At 38.4% G+C, this 20,786-nt stretch overlaps 2 protein-coding genes across 2 annotated transcripts; both read right to left on the bottom strand.

Annotated features, from left to right (window-relative positions):
* Positions 1-3,526: 3,526 nt before the first annotated feature.
* Positions 3,527-5,973, bottom strand: LOC113717912 (polygalacturonase non-catalytic subunit AroGP3). The gene is made up of 2 exons (XM_027242758.2): positions 5,775-5,973; positions 3,527-5,583 (listed from the first exon to the last, which is right to left on the bottom strand). Exons 1-2 carry the CDS (start codon positions 5,847-5,849, stop codon positions 3,730-3,732), a joined length of 1,929 nt encoding a protein of 642 aa, XP_027098559.1. The 5' UTR covers positions 5,850-5,973; the 3' UTR covers positions 3,527-3,729.
* An 11,594-nt stretch (positions 5,974-17,567) lies between these two features.
* Positions 17,568-20,650, bottom strand: LOC113719581 (uncharacterized protein At4g28440-like). Its single transcript, XM_027244808.2, has 3 exons — positions 20,479-20,650; positions 19,755-19,961; positions 17,568-18,066 (listed from the first exon to the last, which is right to left on the bottom strand). Exons 2-3 carry the CDS (start codon positions 19,957-19,959, stop codon positions 17,876-17,878), a joined length of 396 nt encoding a protein of 131 aa, XP_027100609.1. The 5' UTR covers positions 19,960-19,961; positions 20,479-20,650; the 3' UTR covers positions 17,568-17,875.
* Positions 20,651-20,786: the final 136 nt, after the last annotated feature.

The following is a 20,786-nucleotide window of genomic DNA, read 5'->3' on the forward strand; positions in this document are numbered from 1 at the left end:
GACGCGTCCGAATCTTGACAGTAAGGATCAAAATCAATACGGATGCAGCCCTGAACAGGAAGAACTGCAAAGCTGAATGGGGCATGGTGGCAAGAGATAGGCATGGAAAGCTAATAGGATCCTGGGCGTGTCCAACTACAAGCTGTGCGGAAGCAAAAGTTGAGGAAGCTTTGGCGATCAGGGAAGCAATGGTATTGGCCAGGCGTGAGGGATGGAGGAAGGTGGAGTTTGAATCTGACTGCAAAACTGGTGGTAGATAAGATCAATGCATATGAAGGGGAGATTAGTATAGCTACTATACTGGCTGATATATGGAGATTGAAAACTGAATTTGATAAATGTTGTTTTTCCTTCACTAGAAGGTCAAACAACTCTATTAGTCATCAATTATCGAAATGTGCTATAGAATTGATAGATATTGCTGAATGGAAGTGTGACTTCCCAGCATGGCTGCTGGAGCTAGCTCAAGCAGATTTGGAGGGGCAAAGGCTCTGACTTTGTATCGTTTCTTTATGAGTAATCTGATGTTGCCGTTTGGAAAAAAAAAATAAAATTCTTGACGGTACGGACTACGGTCAGGTTATAGCGAGTTCCGGCTCTATATGTGAAGTCTGGACCATGCCCGCCCCGCTTAAACGGGCATCTCTTTCCACAGCCGAAGGTACTTCTCAGGGTCACCCTCCATCAGTTGCAATCATGTGGTCCTTTTCAATTTTACATTTGGGTCTCATGAAACATCGCATTGGACTTAACTTGCTTAATAAAATTTATTATTGAAACTCAAGTGGGTTTTCGGAAGCGCAATTCCCAGGGCCACAGGTATGATATGGATAAAAAGAAGAAGAAGAAGAATTGCATTAAAGAATATTGCTCTTGAAAAACAAATAAAAGGAAATGCACAGCAAATCTACAAAACGTCATCGTGCATAAAGCAATAAACCTTGTTAATGACTTTCACAGGCTCATTTCTACTGCATTTAGTTTTGAGCGTTGGCAAAAGCTTAGCAAGGCGATTTGATTTTGCTAACTGCATTAGTATAGGGAGAGGGATGAGTCTTCGGAAGGAAGGAGAAAGTGTAAGTAAAAAATTTTGAATTCAAATCTTCTCACGTACATTAATAAAAAAAAAAAGAGAGAGTTTAATATGCATTATTATAAAATAACTTTCTTCAAAAATGGTGCGACTTTACAAGCTGGATGATTTGTGAGGAATAATTTGTGTTAAAGCTCGTAACTTGTTCAGCAAAGCAAGAGGGGAAAAGTTCACAAAACGACAGAAAAAAAAAAATGAAAGAGAGGTATATATATATATATACAGCAGCTATTTTGTTTCCAAGTTTCTGAAGGCAGTACAATTTGTCCTTTATCATGTGGAGCAATGGAAGAGGTAAAGATTCGCGGGCATTCATGTTTTCTCAACAAAAAAAGAAGTAGAGCCGCAATGTTAAATCCGTCATAATTATTATCAAAAAAAAATATATAAATCCGTCATAATTACGTCTATTCCCTTCTCCTCTCCTCTGTGTCGTTCTTCTTTAACAAATGATATGAGATGATGGGCAGCAGATATGATCTTCTTTTTTTTTTTTTTTTTCCTTTCCTTTCCACGCCCTCCCGCGGGCGGAAGCGAGAGATCTTACATTCACGAGGATACTCTATTTATAATTCCTTCCATCTTAATTCATTTATGATTTGGATGAATAAATTAATTTATAAATTTTTCCAAACGCATCCACTCAAAAGAGATAAAGAACTATTTAGAATGGAAAAATTCCTGACCATAAATATAAAACTCTGAAAGATTCTACTAAATGAAGAGCCAAAAAAAAAAAGAAAAAGGAAAATAAAAATAAAAGCAATACAGAAGAAGGAAAGAAAAGGCAGTAAACACTTACAGCTGGCACATGGCCTATCCCATGCATTATAGAAGTACACACTATTGGCGGTCTCAGGACCACCAAATTGTTGCCACAAAAGCTTTATACACGTGAATTATATAGTATCATTTTGTCTTTAGCATAAAAAAAAAAAACTAACAACGAAAATAAAAAGAGTTTCTAGTAGTAGTAGTAGTAGTACAGTCCTGCATCCCTGTGGGGTTTTCTATCCCACATCGGTATTGGAGGGTTGGGGTTTAGGTAGATAAGTCCCTCACAGGACTCCAAAAGTTACCGGCTTTTAGAGTTACTGTGGGGATTAGGTTTATTTACGTAAGTTCTTACTTCAGTAAGAAAATGTCAGAAAGAAAACTCATTCTCAGGGGCTTGGGGGGTCTTTATCTCTTAGCAGCGGGGCACCCTGTGGGGTTTTCTATCCCACATCGGTATTGGGGGGGTTGGGGTTTGGGTAGATAAGTCCCTCACAGAACTCCAAAAGTTACCGACTTGGGGATTAGATTTATTTACGTAAGTTCTTACTTCAGTAAGAAAATGTCAGAAAAAAAAAAAAGTACAGTCCTGCGTATCATTTTGGTTTCTAGTCCTCCAGCGTAGTGTGGCTGCGGTGGCCTCTTTTTCACAATCTGATTTTTATCTTTCTTTGGTCAGAATTCAGATTCAGATGGTATTTGGTGTGCACTCCGGAACTTCATTTCTCAACTGTCCTTAAATGCTCCGTGCATGGTCACTTGTCTATCTATCTTTGCATGGGTCGCAGGCAACAAAAGCATTTACGCGAAAACAACACAAGAAAGGGGCCAGCAGCATAAGTGTGACTCGTCGCCCATACAAATCACTTCCCACTCTCAACTTTGTTTGTACCGTAGAATATGGCTACTGCTGCCAGCCTACCATCAAAGCTAGCAAACGTATGGCCCAATCACACTTGGGTGTGACTGTCAGCATCCATCCAGGGTGTGTTTGGATTAGGAAGATTTGAAATAAAAAAATTTACTTCACAAATTTCAATCACCTTTTTATCTCACATACATCACATCACAAAAGTGCTACAATAATTATTTCAAATAAACTCCTATCCAAAAAAGTGGTGCTTCAAAAACATACAAATGATATATATATATATATATATATAGATTAATCTTTCATACACTACTGACAATGTATACACTATCAGCGTTGAATAAATGAACACACATGCCATAAATTCAAAATAATTTCTATTTTTTAATTAATCATACACTACTGACAATGTATATACTATCAGCGTTGAATAAATGAACGCACATGTCATAAATTCAAAATAATTTCTATTTCAAAACATATATATTTGCATTTCAAAATGATTTTCTCGGTACAACACATTCTTTCGAGCAATAAAATATTAGACTATAAAAGAAATTATTCTTTAAGAGTGCAAATATCACTTGACGAGCTTGCTTGTTGTCAACATTGTACCGTCAAATAAACATTATTGTTGTAATAAGCACAAAATTACGCTGGGGATGGATTCCGTCGGAATAGGAAAATGATCAAAACGATGGCTGCATATCATGAAAGCAACTTATGATTGAATAACAGAGCACTAATTACTAGTAGTACTTTTCAAGAAAGTTGAACTTGACAAATCCTTTTTGACGAACGTAAACATAATTTTTTGAATATATATAATATGAGAGGAGTAAATGGAATTTACCAAGCACAAACCAGACCAGGGGCTCGCTTTTAGCAACACACTGGTTTGATCAGAGCCGTCACAAAGATGAGATTACTGGACTAGTAGTCTAGTTCTGGACTAGTAGTAGAGTATTTATTACTCTCAAATGAATCTGGATCAATCGGCGATGGTCCAAGTCATATCGTTCTCAAAGATCCAGTGGCAAACCTCGATCTTACCAGGACCCGAACCCAGAGCAATGAAGGCTCCGTGACCGGGGCTCCAGGATGACGTGTCCACGTGACAGATGGCAACTCCGTGGTTGATTTTGTCCTTGGTCTTTGGGTCAAGTATATCCGCTTCGTAAACCCGAACTTTAGGAACTGAATGGCAGTAATAGAGCAAGTACGGGAACAGACTCTGATGACAGGACACTGATTTTGTGACTTTTCCACCGTTGATTCCCTTGACACTCCCGATCAAGATGTTTCCACCTGAGCCTTGGGTGTTCTCAGTGGTCCGAACGCCGACGTTTCGACCCAGAACTGAAGTTGCAAAGTCGATCATGTCCTCCCCCGACCCGACGCACCGCTTGGTCTCCCCGGGGCTCGACGCTCTCTCGCATTCGCCCAGCGAATCCGCCATCAGCCCCGCCATCTTGGAATCATCCGCTGCATGGAAGATTTTCTTCAATTCCCCGATCTTGCTGGTGGAAAAGGGTAGTTTCGACAGGAGCACCCGGGGCAAAAACGACCTTTTAGGCATTTTATCCTTGATATCGGGCATTGGCATCACAGTTCCAGTCCGCAACATCTTCTCCCTGAAAAACTTCCCGGGCTCAACCCACCTGTTATTTACCCTTTTCCCACTAGCACCCGCCTTCTCTGCGGCCAAACTGGCTGTGGAGCTGCTGCTGCTGGTGTCATTCCTGTAACTCGCAAAAGTGACGCCACTTTTAGCGTACTCCTTGAACGTGTTATTCACACCATATATTTTGAAGCCAACGGTCAGGCTCGAGGCATCCTTGCCATAGCTGGTGAATCTATCGGATCCTTCGTTGAAAGATTGACCGTAGTTGACGAAATTGGCCGTGGCCGCATTGGACCCCTTTGCATAAGATTGGAAGGAGTCATCTCCCACGTTGGACTGATCCCGATAATTGGTAAAAGTTTCAGTAGCAGCATTTCCTCCGGGGCCATAATTATTGAAATTGTTTTCCGGGACATTCCCGTTGGACCCATAAGAGGAGAATTTATCGGTGGCAGCATTCGCGGTTTCACCGTAATTTTTAAAGTTGGAGCCGACGACGTTAGAGTTATTGCCGTAGCTGGTGAAATCGTTCTCCGCTCCATTACCATTTTTGCCGTAGCTGGTGAAACCTTCGTCCCCGGCATTGGCATTGGTTGCGTACCCCTTGAAGCCCTGCTTCCGGCCATTGGAGCTGTCCGAATACGAGGTGAATTTGAGGCCTGGGACGTTGGAATTGTCGTTGTAGTTCTTGAAGTCGCCGGCCCCCCCGGTGGCGGCGGTGCCGTAAGTGTTGAAGCTCTGGTCGACAACGTTGGCGTCGAGGGCGTAATTGGTGAACTTGTCGTCGTGGCCGACGGAGTCACGGCTGTATCGGCGGAAGGCGTCGACGGGGATATTTTCACCGTTGGTGTAGTTTTTGAATGAGTCAACACCTCCGGCACGGTTGGTGCCGTAATTGGTGAAATTCCGGAAGCTGTACGAGGCGAAATTCACGTCCCCGGTGTGCTTTTCGAGGCTGGGGGACAAGTCGGGGAAGCAAATGAGATTGGCTTTGGAGCAAAACGCGGGGAGTTGGGCGGGCAAGGAGTTTTGATCGGCGAGTTTTGAAAAGGTCGCCAATTGCACGGCGTCCAATGGCGAGGCCTTGTTGAGAAAAAACCACGGCTTTGGCAAGTCATTGGACACTTGCTTTTTCCAGTAACGAATCAACGAGGCCTTTGCCGTGAATGGGCTATCTCCGGCCAACTTCCGCCCGGATTTCCCTGCTCCGGCAATCCCCACCTGCATTATCACGCCGATTAATATGGCATATCAGTTATGTGGGCTCTACAGATTGATTAGTAATAATGTACATTGTCCACGCGTGCAAATTCAGAGAACAGAGGAAATACATGAATACAAATTCGAGATAAATAGAAAAAGAATTGTACTCCTACTAAAAAAGATTAAGGTTAGATGATGTACAGACTTACACTGAAGGATGGAGCAATGGACAAGAAGAGGAGGCAGAGGAGGAGGGAGGGAGGAGCAGTAGTGGGCTTGAGCATTTTTGATTGCTTTAAAGGTGGCAACAGAGGAAGGAAGGGGTGGGTAGAATGTTATGGTTTTGGATTGGAGGCAGAGCTTTTATACTGCAAAATTTTTGAGGCACGGAACTGAACAGCGAAGGATGGACTGCGGTGGTGGGGGCTTTAAATAGCAGGGTTATGAATTATGATATGTTTTTAAGGGAGGGAAGGTAACAAAAATCAAAAGAGGAGACTTGTGGCAGAATTTGCTTTGCTCCTTTTGCTTTTATGGAAATTCGAAATGTTTTGTTAAGTTTTTAATTAAGGCTAGTGGTTTGGTTTAAGGAACTAATCTATGCTTTCGCTTTCTAAATTCAATTATATGCCTTAGCGTTATGACGACGCGGTTAGATCGATTTTTTCGCAACAGAATATTTTTACTACCTTTTACTAGTCCTATAAGAGATTTGGCAAGTGATTCACAGAATTCAGAAACTTTTGCTTTCTATTTTCAGCGTTGTTAAGTCTTTTATTCCTCTGGGCTTAGCAGACAACTTTTGGTTTTTCAATACTAATATACCCCCTCGGTGTCAGTACTGTTGACGTGGTTTCTACTTTTCAGTCAAACAGGAGGCTTTTGCAAAAAACAAAACATATTACGATGATTTATTCACTAACTTTTGATTAGTTACTGAAAGTAATAAAAATCACCAGGCAAAGCTCTGATGATGGATGGATCCTATGTGAGTAAAGTTTAGACATCAAAATTTGAAAAAGTCGTGAGTCAGATATCTCAAATTTCATTGGAAGAAAAGTCATTCGCAGTCTAAAATGTATGTAGGTTTGGAGCAAGTGTATCGCACAAGTAAATGGCTGCTGTTCTATATTTTCTTTCTTATTTACACATAACTAATGTAGCAAATATTTGCATGATTGAATGGGCCACTTTTACTCTTTTTTTTTTTTTTTTTTTTTTTTTTTTTTTTTTTTTGCGATAAGGATGAATAAATTATAAGTTAATCTACGATACACAAACTATGCTTTTCATCATTGCTCGTTTCATCACTATTAGTAATCTTTTTAATTGAGTTCAGACAGTAAATCGTCTTGTTAACGCACGAACAACTTCAAGACGTCACTTGAGAGCCACAAACCAAAGAAATGAAATCTTATAGCGTTTGCTCACAAACTGCAAACGGGGGCGTCGTTGCTAGGTTTGTTACAGATTTAGCAACACGAAGTAAGAGTGTGCAAAATCGAAAAATTTCGATTTATCGATCAAATTAAAATTGAATTCGGAATTTTCGAAATCAGTAATTCGAAATTCGGCATTGAAATCGAAATTTTCGATTTTGAATTATGTGACTTTGGTTCGAATTCGGTATTGGAGTTTTTGAAATCGGAAATAGAAATAGAAATTTTCGATTTCAATTTCGTTTTATAATATATATATATATTGTTATATATAGTAATATTTTTTTATAATATATGTAATATAAAATTTATATTACATAACAATACATCTAACAAAAAGAAAAAAAAAAAGGGAAAAAGGTTTCCGAATTCGGTGAATTTGAAATTGAATTCGAATTCCGAACTAGTGACTTTGAAATCGAATTCGGTCGATAATTCTATTGCCAAATTTTCGAAAAATTTCGAATTTAAAATCGTTGCACACTCCTAACACGAAGGATTGTCACTTGTGCAGGCCTTCCTTGTGCTCAAACTTCAAAGCGTGGGATAGTGAGTTGGAGTGGCTTGTTAATTTGGGATTGAGATGAGAAAAAAGGTGGGTATATTAGTTAGTCATGGTCTGGTTCTTTTTCTTTTTTTTTTTTTCCTTTTTTCAACCAAATCGAGGAGATAAAAAGCTGAATGATCCTGGCAACGAGACCATTCTGCCCCTAACAATAACCATTACTTTTTTAGTTAATTATGATAAAGATTTTTCGGTCGACTTCCAAACTCTTATATTTTCCTTACGGTAGCATTTTGGCTTCAACTTTAAAACTTTTTTATTTTCTCTACGTAGAGTTAGGAGTCATCCCTTAAGCTAAAAAAAAAAAAAAGGTGGGGCCTAAAGTTGAGAGGAGTCACAGTTGAGGTGAATATTGTTGGTGACTCAAAGAAGCCGCGTTAGATTGCAGATGGCAGCAGAGGTTGCTTGGCAGCGTTTTCCATCGATATATATATATATATACACACACACACACACACACAACAATCCTAACGCGTTTAGTTTCTAATGTTTTTTTGTTTTATGCAGCGAATTGTTTCTCAAACTTTATGTGATCCACTCATGAAGTTTGAGTCACACTCCCTCAAGTCCACTCACCAGTACTGCACTGCTCCTATTCTTCCCAACCATTTGCATTATATGCATTATATACATTTAATGGTGATAAATTTGGTGTTGTACATCTAGGCCAGGGACAAAAACCCGTGACAATGCCAAAATCTATAATTTATTCTCGGGGGAGCAGACCTATCTTCTTCTCCTTCTTCTTCTTCTTATTCTCTCTCTCTCTCTCACTCTCTACTTGCTTGTTCAATTGTTCCCATACTTTCTTTTTTTTTGGGCTTACAAACCAAGCCAGCATTTTTACAACCTGCAACTATCAATTCAGATGAGCAGTCTATAAATGAGGATATGTTCTTCTCAATACTTTAACAACTCTTTTTGTTTATCTACTTCCAGCTATGGAACTAACAGGGGATTAATGGATTTAAGTTTGGAAGAAGAATATATTCTAGTTGTTAACTCCCCAAAAAGCGAGAAAGAACTCCCACTTTCTCCACCCCAAAGGAGAGAAACAGAAAGGAAGAGTGATATGATAGTGAAGTGATAAGAAATGTTTTCAATATACTGTTTCATCACGGAATGCAAAAGATTCTGTGTGGTGAGATATAATCCTGCTTATGGTTGGATTTATGGATAATATTTGGATCCTGAAATATTTTTTTACTGTCATCGCAGGGCTATTCAAGTTTTCTAGTTCTGCTGCAACATTTTTCTCGTGGCCCAACTTAAATTTGGTGAACTGAAAACTTTGGTTGACAAAGAAATCAGCCATCGAGTCTCGACTCCGTTCTGGTTTTGCCGCAGTGAATGGCAAGAACGATCACTAAACTATCTAAAATAGCAAGATTTGATCATTGAACCCTTTTTTTGTTTACCATAAAGATCATTCAACTCCTTAAAACGGGTATTTTGGGTCACTTTTTGCTAAACCGACCGGAAATGATTTACAATTTAGGACATTTTTACCTCTGAAAACCTAGAATACCAGGTTAAATGTGCTTCATTGCGATTGGTTTACTGGTTAAATTAGTCAACATGATCCAAAAGATCGATTTTAAAGGGTTAAGTGACCTTTTTGGCCAAAGAAAAAGTTTAGTGACCGGACCATGCCATTTTAAATAGTTTAGTGATTATTTTAACCGTTTACTCTTCCAAATAGGACAGGCTAAATACAAAATAAGTTACAGTAGCATTTTTTAAAATATGATTAACTAATTTATTGCTTTTCTCACGGGAAGTGAACAAGTAATAGTCCATAATCAATTTAGTATAAATTGGGCACGGTGACGTCTTGACTGTCCCTTACTGAATTTAATTATTTAACGAGATTTTGCACCAACAAATTTTTTTTTTTTTTGGAGACCTTAATTGACATTCAATGTCCTCAAAGAAGCATTAATATTCTCAATGGAAAACGACATGTAAGTAGCACTCATCACAAAAATCATTCATCTTGAAAGGAAAGATTTAAGAATTCCTAGTCTACATCTCCAATTTTTTAAACCATGCTCTTTCTCTCTTGAATCGCATCAAGGGTATAAGCTAACAACCATCAATCCCATGCTTTTTTTTTGACTCAATTAAGTGAAACTTATACAGATGAATAATCGTTACCTCGCAACATGTCTTTTCTTCTTTGCTAATTAGGAAAACAAAATAATGTTTTATCTCTTAGCCACGTTCATAAGAAAGAAATCCCGAGTTGTTTTCATGTGCAAGTCATATTGACTTTCTAAACCAAAAGACAAACTTGTGGCTATGTTCAACTATGTGTACTATTCTCTACGAAGCAATTTGAACACTCATAATTTATTAGGACAAGCAAAATTATTAGTGGATCATTTCCCCGGTTTTGCACTCTGTTTGGTAATTTTCTTCGATCTTACATCACTTGGGATCCTCGGTGACATGTTTTCTATGCCAATCCAATGCCATCAAAACATGTCACCGAGGATCTCAAGTGATCTTACATACGGCTACTAGCATGCGAAAGGGACTATTTGAGATCTTACGCCATAAAAATTGTAGTATACTCCTATTTCAATTATATCCACATATCCAAGGCAGCGTCATAATCGTTCAGAGCTGGATAGTTATCTGATTCAACAACATGCATTCATGGCATTATCCACATTTTAATAAACCATTGTCCCTTAACTTAAATTATTGTATATCATCCTGAAGCAGCAGAAATTAAAAACAAGCTCAAATTCGTCGGGAGGTAATCAAACAATCGGTATCTGGGAAGGTCTTAGCATTAATGTTGCTGCCTGCCTGCTATTATTTTCTGAGGTCAAATCATCACACTCGTACACCAATTGGCTATACGGCTGGCGGGCTAGGTTTGTTGCGTCTTATTTTGATGTTTTGGGTATGTCGTAGAAGCATGCAAGAGAAGAAGCACGATTGGAGGCAAGATTAGGCTGATCAAAACGTTTTTTGATTCAAGCAAACAGTTAGTTACTCAAAGAGCTTCTTGCCCTTTGTCAACCCCGAATTGCTCGAGAGAGAGAGAGAGAGAGAGAGAAAAAGCTAAGAAAGATTTATTCACAATACCAAACTTTTATTTTGCTGGTTGACATATTTTAAATGTACTCACCACGTGGCCAATTTACAAAATGTATCTTCTTGGTATTTAGATTAATTTTCTACATACTAACAATGAGAGCATATATAGTACTCTTTCAAGTTTAGATGCATAATAATTGATCTAAATTTAAATTTGAAATTCAAGTTTTACGCATATGTTAATATAACTCTGACGTGATAGTGTATACATTATCAATAATGTATCCAAGATTTATCCTCATTTTTTAATCCATGCAACAAATACGACCAGTGAAGTATCTCATCCTTACTTCTAGCTAGCAATCTTTTAGAGACAACAATAACATATGTTTGCATGAAAAGTTTGCTGCTCAGCAATTGCACGAAAATGGAGGCTGCTTTGAACATGGAAGCCAGGTGACATGTTTTAGAGAGATGCGAAGATTAGAGATAATTGTTGAGTTAATTGAAATTGTCAGACCTCTTTTAATGTCTTTTTTCTGCGGAAGTACAAATGGTTAGGTGGGAATAAATTACCCCTAATCTAGTCGGCTCTGAAGCATCTGGTGGCTTAGAAAATAGTGTGATACCATTGAGTTCACATCAGGCATCCATAGATTCTTCTTTCATATGGTAATTCAAATTAGTTGAACACTCCTAACTTGGACAATTATGTGCTTCCAAGTTCGCTGATAAAGCCAGCAATGTTCCAATTGCTCCTCATATTTGCTTTCCAAAATTATGGTTCCTGATTGCTTTCGTACATCCTATTATATTCACCTAGTCCACTGTACCTCTGAGCCTTGATTAATTCCCATATGCTTCAACCATTTCCTAGCAGGCATTCACATGCTTTACATGCAGTTTTTGTCCACTGCAAAGGTTCGGTTCAGACAAAGATAATACAGAAGCATCTCGCCCTTGAAAATCTTAACCTCTCAAGTTGTGAACAACGAATCTTTTTTATTAAAGAAGTTCGCCATTTCTTTTTGGCCCATCAGAAAAGAGTTAACTATTTTGGAATCACTTAATCCAGAAGAAACTTCTAAAAAAGATGGTCCCTTTTAGCTTTGAAGATGAACCAATACTTTACTTCAGTTTATTAGGGGGATTTTTCCAAAATACTACTGTGAATGGTCCCTTCAGCCGTGCTTATCATCATGAGCATCCATCCTCTCGTACAAAGCTAGCCATTTCATCTTGATCCATCCGACAGTGCGTAGATTTTTCAACAGGTCCTTTGCTTGCTCGGTGCACATGGGACTATTCAATGTCACTACTGCTATTCGATTCAATTAGCAAAGATGGTGTTGAACCACTACTCTGTAGTCTGTACATGTAGGGCTTTCCATCAATGTAAATTCTGCATTTCGACCATCATCCTATTATCCCAGCACTGATAACGTACGATGTATTTGTGATATGTACCAATCTAATCTAGGGAAAGGCACAAAATTGAGTTGGAATCCAAGAATCTAAAATGTTTACAAGTAACTAAATCTTGCCATGCTATTTTCAGAGGTTTTCTTGGTAAATGGTAGGTAGACCTCACTGGTGCTGCACATTTTCCAGATACACGTGATATTAACACATGTAATTAGGTAGTGCCATATCAGAAAAGATACAATTCTGCAACCTCGGATACCAAATACTTTTCGCTATTACAACCGTTTTCTTGGTCCGACTAAGGATACATCATTCGATTGAAGAACTGCCTTTCAAATTTGGTACCTCGCCTTCATGCTTAGAGGCTGAGAGAAAAGTATATTGGCGTGCACGAAGTCTAGGACAAGGAAAATGTGGCCGTGCACAAGGGGCAAATTTCCTAGTGATAAATAAAATCAGTGAAACTGCAATCAGGTTTCAATCAACTCACTTAAGAGACAAAGCGGATTATGTCCTGAAACAGGGTCACCGAACTCTTGGTGTAGATACTAATGAATTGTTTCGAGGAATTGGATTAGTAGTTCTTAACATGAAGGATTGATGCGGGCATCATTAAGCGCTTCATCTGCATGCTTTAGGAACCTGTATTTGGACATTGCAGGTAAGGAATTTATGACAGCCTAAACGAACAAGTTTACAATTTCGCCTATGAATTTTTTGGGGTTGGTAGCCTCAAAATTAGCAAATGCGACATTGAATCTTCTGCAGACAATCCTCAGACGGAAATAAAAGCCGGTAATTCGCGTACGATCTAGTTGTGGCATCTACTGACGGACAACCACTCTCTGTGATCATCATTGATTGCTTTCGGGTAAAGTGAAAATCTATGATGATAAATCTCTCCAAATTCTTCCCGTCAAGAAGGTATGAATCTAAAAAATGGGTGTGTTTGATTGGACGACAGAATTTTCAATTGTGTTCTGGGAAGTAGAGATGGGGATTCTGTTTTTCTTACGCATTACATGGCATCATATGTACTACGTATTTATATACTCCTACCGCAAAACAACGTTTAGGACCGCATTAACAAGAGTTGAGTTGGCCCGTATGATCTGAACTGATTTGACCTCTTCATTGGTGCAGTTTGGTCCTAGACAACTGCAGCAGCTACTGTGTTGTACATCTTCCCGCCTAGTCTCCACATTTAATCTCTGTCGTTTCATCTGTCAAAACTTCCCCTTAATAGCTACTCTCATCTTCAGCCACTCCCGGCCCCATCCCTCTTTGAGGCCTCCCCCCTCCCCTCAAACTGATATCAACCAGAAAAAAACCCCAATTCTCAGATGTACCATCTGAAAACACATTAAAACGTCACCAGCTTATTTTATTGAATGGATATAGGTTGTTGAGTTTGACCTTGAAATCGCCATTGATCATGATGTATTCTGAGCATTACAATCCTGTATTATCAAATCTTCGTACAAGCTCTAGGGCATCATTTCTTTACTAAATTTAAGGTAACAATCATTTTCTGTTTCCTTTATCGTTTTAATCGATCAGACCCTAAAACAAAAGGTATCAACAAGCTTATTGTAGATTTTGACTTCAAAGTTCAAATTAAGCCAGCCCAAGATCAAGAGATTGAGATTCTTGTCACGCAAGAAGATGCTTCTTGTTTGGCTTCTAAATAACTGAATAACATTTGTTATCCCCCCCAAACCAAGGAACAACTACAGCTAGCTGCGACTGCAACTCCACATGGTGCAAGTGGCAATGCTTAAACCTGACAGAGATTCACCAAACTAATTTTTAAACATTATAAACAATTAATATCCATTGTAGGACAGCCTACATGTTTGTTTTTTTTCTTTTTTGTCTGATTGTAATTTTTGCCCGACATTCATTTCATACTATAGTAAAATACATGAGGATTATGTGCCAAGAAGAAGTATATGTGCTGCATTTACTCTTGTTTAGTTAGTTGGCCTTATTTTATGAAACTCGGAGGATAATATTAAACAAAAATCTGCAGATGCAAGTCAATCTAGGTATGTGTCTCATGACAATCCATGAATTGTGTGTCATAATATCGTACTAGGAGATTGATTCTCTAAAACTAAAAGGGATCGTTTTTATCAGTTGCTTAATGTTTTTTTTTTCTTGATTCGTAGCGGAAACTGATGAAAACTACGCAGTCCTGAAGTTTTGGTCCATTTAGATAATCTGGTTAAGAGAATCTACTATAAAACACATAGCCACAATTAAGATTCCATCCTCGAAGATGTTGCTGTTGGCTTCTGAATCCGGCATGTTCATCGCACATCCATCTTTTCCGTAAAGGACAAAATCATTACAGCTTCAACTTGGCTTAAATATTGTTCATAGCAGTTGGCTCCCACATCATATCATATATTTTTTGGCTCGCAGATTATTTTCCAACTCAGTGGCTATGAGGTGTCCCTCAGGACCCAACATGACAAAGAAGGGAGAGAGCAGACGAGGAAGATCCATAAACATAACAGAAGTGCTAATAAATGTGTCTCACACACAGAACAATTAATGATTACTTGGTTCAACCCTTATATTTCAAATTATTGTTGTGTTGTTCCCAAGCACTGTATGTTGTAGTAGTAAACATTTTTAGGCACGATGGCCTTGAAAGTTTACAAGGTTTATGCTCAAGTAATTTGACTCTATGCGAAAGCCAGTTCAGCAGGAAAAGTAGCATGATCCGGACTAATCACTTACAACAAAGACCGACCAAAAACAAAAACAAAAAAACACACATAATTTCTCTTCAAGAATCTTCGCGCTCCGCTGATTGATGTGATCTTTTTGCCTAAACAACGAGATGAAAATTGACCAGGACAAGTGAGGTAAGCTTAGAGCAGTACAACAAGGTTGGTCATATTTCAGAGTCGGATTACCATAAAAATGAAACCAGATAACATGCAATCGCTGGTTCGCCTTTTTCAGCATTTTATACAGTTGCTCTTCCGGAGTAGTAGCACATGGTTGTTGATAATACCTCCCAACCCACAAAACATTCGCAGTCCATGATTTTTGCTCAAGTATATCATTCTTAGGGTTGTCAAAAACGTGCCATCTATGCATCTTTTAAAGCGTCTTCTGCTTTTGCCTTTTATTTGGGCAAGAATACACAGGATTGGGGGATGAGCATAATAATTCTTTGATCAAAAGTAGCACCTCATGGGTTCGTTTAATAAATTTCGCACAAGCATCGATCCAGTCTAAACAAGAAAACGAAAAGCCCATCAGGGCGGAAGATTGTGTACCCCTTTACGATAATTTCAAATCATTTCGACACCGGATGTTATTCTTTGTGGGATCCAACATGAAAGCACCAGGACTGGAGCATATGGCTTTTCTCATGCAATTAGCACAAAAAAAAAAAAAAAGAAGACTTGGTAACTGATGGTGGCAAGTGCAATTATTCAGGCAGCAGGTACGTGTATTATTGAATAAAACTTGGACCCCAAACATTTTTTCTGAAAAATCATGATCACTGACGCTGAACTGTTCATTATCATGCCTTTGAATTTTCTTTTTCCATGGGGCGTGCTTGTTTCCCTTATCATGATGATAAAAATTTAAAGGAGAGAAGTGGAATAATACTCGAGAGCGCAGAGTCACTCGACAGCAGAGTTGATGATCCGCACCACATACCATAACATACCCTAAGAGGGAGGCGGGGAACTTGAAACAATCTAATCAAAATCTTATTAATGAGCAGCAGCTTGATTCATGGCCATTTTCTTAGATGTCGAGTCCGATAGCTGGCCTAAAAGGTCCACAAATACTCACTGGAATATGAGTAAACAAAGTCAAGAAACGTACTGAACAATGTGATCTCTCATATCATGAGACATAACTCAAAGTTCAAAATCATTCAGACAGGAACACTAATTTTCTATCCAAATCGTTCGAACAAATTAAAAGAAGAAGAAGAATTAGTGAGGATTAAACATATTAGAACCTATATGATGTTGCTCTTGCATTTGCATGACGTAACCGTGTCCAAATTTTGCTGCAATCTGTTTTAGTATCCCGTTTATTAACTTATTATCCACGTTTGTCAATGGAGAATATATAAAGTTTTAGATTCTGACGTTGCTTTTAACTTTTTTTATTTTTTACTTTCCTTCCTTCATGCATACTTTTTTCAGTGCTTTCGCTTTTTATTTATTAGCATGAGCAGTAAGCAGTGGTTCGTTTATTTCAATGGCATACGGAATTAGGGGAGCCAGACACTTACTCTTCAACACAGAATTGCAAAATTAATTAATCAGAGGTTTAGATACGGACTAAGGATGCTTTTCCTAACAATTTAATTAATTTCGCCAATAACACTTATCAAAAGCGTCGGTTGGGACTTTGCCCTTTCGTTTTCTTAGTTACCAATTTCTCACGATGTTCAATCCCAAAAAACATGTTTTACTAAATACATATAATCCAAATAAAACCTCTTTTTCTCAATAAATACACTATCCAGACTCGTATTCACTCACTCTCCAACTGATTAAGAATTGCAAAAGTAATTATCGAAGGCGTCGGTAGGGACTAAGGATGCATTTCCTTTTTCTTTTTTTTTGTAAATAAATAAAATCCATACTCATATTTCACTCTCCAACTAACAGTTGAGTTGCAAATGTAGTTACCAAAGGTGTCGTTAGGGCCGTGGATGCATATGTCCTAGCAATTAAATTAATTTTGCCTATCACAATTATATTCGTTTTCGCAATCGTCATGATGATGTCTATTATTCTTTTCGAAGTGTCCCTTTTGTCTTTATTGCTCATCTGGCTTGGAGGGACTTCAAGACGGATTTGCCACTACCATGTCCCCGGAATGTCCGGGAGTTAAATGGGTAGTGGGCCTCAGTTTACACAACACGGTGGGCCTTTATTAAGGGAAACCCGATCCGCATCCCGCGCCCCTCTCGCTTCATCAAGCTGTACTCTAATGTCAGACTTATATTACCATAGAAATTTACGGTCAATAACTAATACTAATATATTTTCAGCTTGGATTTGCATATCAAAAAGTTTGGGACTCGTTTGGCTGATGGACTTGGGGTCGTGACCTAATAGCCTCACACCCTTGGGATATTTCATCCATGCTGAACCAGCTGCCCAATCCCTTTTCAATTTCTTCCCCCAAAGGATTGGGCTTGAAACCCAATAGATCCTCTGACATGACCAGTGATGTATGCTGCCAACTTCATCCTCCTTTATCCTGGCAGAAATGTAACGAGTACAATTTGAATGATCTAAAGGCTGTAGACTAAACCCGCAAACAAACCCAATAACGGCCGTATAAAACCTAAACCTATCAGACATTTTCCAAACCTAAGACTCAAATAAAGGCCCTACCGTTGATCTTTTCTAATTACAACTCCACCTCCAATTACCATTATTCTCTCCTGCAATATCTGACCCTATAAATGGTATTTCAGGTCATTCATATCAACTGGAGCATGAAAGGAAATTAACCAAGGAAAAGAAAAGAAAGGAAGCACACGGCTAAGCAATAAATTTATAGTAAGAGGTTAGCAAGACCCAAATTTTGACACATTGGTCATAACACAAGCGAATACTTACCAGAAAGGAAGCTCATAAAAGCAAGTTCTTACAGGCTAACTACAGGATTACCAATATTCCCAAGTTCCATCGAGCAGCATGCTCAGCTGAAGAAGACAGCTTGCTTGGATACAACCAATACTTTCCTTAATACTGATGCAGCATGGTAGTATATATGCTACTACCATTTTTGCTCTTCTATTGCACAAGAGCCTTTCCCATGCTGGAATTTACTCTTCGACAACATTCACTAGCTCAAACTCGATCAGAGAGATGTTATTGTCTTCTTTAACAGAAAAATCGGCAGGTTCAGTGACTTCAACCCTTCCCCACTTGTCCACCGCAAGCCTCAGTGATCCCTTGAACATGTCGATTTTTGCATTTCTCAGGATAACGGTGGTACCCTCCTTCATCAAATCAACTATTGTACAATACACATCTTATCAGTTAATTCATCAATAATCAATTTGATGAATACAAAACTTCAGCAGTTTCTAGGTGGAAGGGACAAAAGAAAGGAAGCAATTCAAGTAATCCTGTTGTCATGTCTTCTATGATCCAGTCATTCCTACAGGCATACTATAAAGGCAATAACCTAACAGAAGAGAAAACAAGTAATACACTTGTATTCTGTGCAGTTGTTTGCTACATACTAATATTCAACAATTCAAGTGATTCCTGCAGTGCTACTTGTAAAGGTAATCAGCTAGTGCTGCATAGATCCCTCCCCGTCGTACTTTTAACTTCCCGGTAAGCAGATTACAGACATGTCTGCTTCAATGCCCACCAATAAATAAATCACACTTGAAGTGGATAAAATTGTTATGAATTCCAGGCCAAGTAGAGGTTGAAATCTAATTAAGAACACTTTCATCAGCATATGCTGATATACCCAATAAAAGTAATCAATCTAAGAAGCGATATAAAGGATCTCAGACCATCTGGCGGGTGAACACAGTTAAATCAGACATATAGGTGACAAAGTTAAAATCATGCTAACGTGCCTCAAAATCTGCAATACAAAACTTTTCCCCCCCTCCAAAGAGTAAAAACCCCAACCCACGTCACAGAATGCCAGTGTATTTCTTCCGGTATAATTGACACACCACTACTCCAGCCTCTCTCACATTCACTAGTAAAAGCTCGAAGAGCGCATGTCATAAATGGAAGAACAGTCTCTTTTAAAAGGACCTTCTGATGAGAATTACCAAATTGGAACCAGAGAAAGTAAACAACATCACCATTGGATTTCAGTACGTAAATAAGAATTCGTGAACAACAAAATGACCCTTTTGGAAAACAGAAGATTGGAGGCATTTTTAAAATTCTGATCCAGATATTTCTTTTACTTCTTCATCAGTTAGACCACAAGCATAATCATGCCACACTACGTCTTACAATGTTCTGGTTTTCCTTAAACTTCATTAAAGAATCCTCACGTAAATAGTGAAGATGGATAAGTGACAGTGACCCAAAAAATAAATAGGATAATGGATAAGATAATTACTGCTAAGCAGTTTAAAATCCCTAGTTAATTGCTTGCCTCTTCATAAGGAACTTATTAACGACAACAGCAAGCTGACAAAAAATATCCTGCTACCAATCATTTCGGTGCAACATAATCCTTATTACCTGTCAATCCATCAAATACGCAAGTCTTGTGCTCCACATGTACCATAAACTGCCTATACATCCCACGACAAAAGTTTCCTATAAAGGTAAAGATATGTGCCAATTTCCCACCAAACACACCAACTTACGTCTCAAAGTTCCTTTCTTGTCTTCACCAAGATCCTAGTACCTTCTTGAATAGAACATTTCGTGCCATTATTATTCTTTCTGTTCAGTACAAGTTTTATTGAAAACACTAATAACCACTTAACCACAGCTCTTTCTTCCTTTGTTACTCTCGTTTCACCAACATGCAAATGGTCAACAACTATTCAAATAGAACCACCCGTACAATAAAAACAATAGCACGCATGCATGATGGTTACCCTAAAATAATAATGGGAACAGCAATACGTGCAAAACTCAAGTAATCAAGATATAGAAAGACGAATGTTGCAAAACTCAAGTAATCAAGATATAGGAAGATGAATGTTGAACCTTGATCATTCCGAGCAGTGAAGATAATCATTCCAGTCTCATCACCAACCAAGCATTCAGCAAGCCGCATTTGGCGCGCCTGAGCACCCCTCTGAACTATCAACTTTGTATTTACAACCTTTACAGTCAGATTAAGCCCATTTGCCATTGGGCGGAGCTGCTCAACCTTAGTAAAAACTGGTTGCTTTTTCTTTTGTTCAGCCATCCCTATCAATGGAAAAGATAAAGAATGAAAACATTGGACTCAGCTTACAAATAAAAATTACAACTTTAACACATATCCCCCTGCAATTCATCTAATAAATAACCATACAATAATTAACAGACGCAACCAAATTTAAAATAAAAAGAAATCAATGAAAACAGAAACCATGCAATGAGAGGAAAAGATCAAAAACAAAAACAAACAGATAAGGCAAAATCGCAGAAACAAATCCAATTTTCTGAAATTACGGGAAAAGATTTTGGGAGTGGAAAATTAATCCCAAATCTAAAAAGTAGGAATAAAAAGAAACAATTTTGATCGTGGTACGATTAGCAACGATCAAGGCAAGAAAAGGGTCCGAAGATCGTGTTGGGATCTTCCAATACAGAGATCTCTGTAATTCTGGCCAGGAAAAAAATAAAGAGAAAAGAAAAGGAGAAATATTTATACATGCATACTTGAACAGAATTAAACAGAAATTAAGAGTTGCTGGATATAACATTCTTTTAGTTGGCTCACCGGAATTTTGGCAGAGGGGAGTGGCGGAGTGGAGAAGTGTATCAGATCCGAAAGCGCAAGCACTTTGTTGAGTTGTTTGAGGTGACCTGGCCGACCGCTGGTGATTCTCAGAACACAAGTTGTCAACGTTGTTATGAAGACCTCTTTTTCCTTAAAAGAAAAGAGAACCCAGGTGACAATTGAGAAACGTGATAAGCAGGACCGCTTTTTTCCCATGAAGGCAAACATATTTTCTTTTCGCTTTATTTATTCATTTGCGTTTACGCATACTCTTTTTTTTTTTTTTTTTTTTTGTCTACACAGGGGTG

Source organism: Coffea arabica, chromosome 11e (genome assembly GCF_036785885.1).
Source record: "Coffea arabica cultivar ET-39 chromosome 11e, Coffea Arabica ET-39 HiFi, whole genome shotgun sequence".
Lineage (NCBI taxonomy): Eukaryota > Viridiplantae > Streptophyta > Magnoliopsida > Gentianales > Rubiaceae > Coffea > Coffea arabica.

Coding starts and splice junctions, on each gene's coding strand:
- LOC113717912 (XM_027242758.2), bottom strand. CDS start 5,849: ATGCTCAAGCCCACTACTGCTCCTCCCTCCCTCCTCCTCTGCCTCCTC. Junction 5,584..5,774: donor CCATTGCTCCATCCTTCAGT/GTAAGTCTGTAC, acceptor GTGATAATGCAG/GTGGGGATTGCCGGAGCAGG.
- LOC113719581 (XM_027244808.2), bottom strand. CDS start 19,959: ATGGCTGAACAAAAGAAAAAGCAACCAGTTTTTACTAAGGTTGAGCAG. Junction 18,067..19,754: donor CACTGCTCGGAATGATCAAG/GTTCAACATTCA, acceptor ATTGTACAATAG/TTGATTTGATGAAGGAGGGT.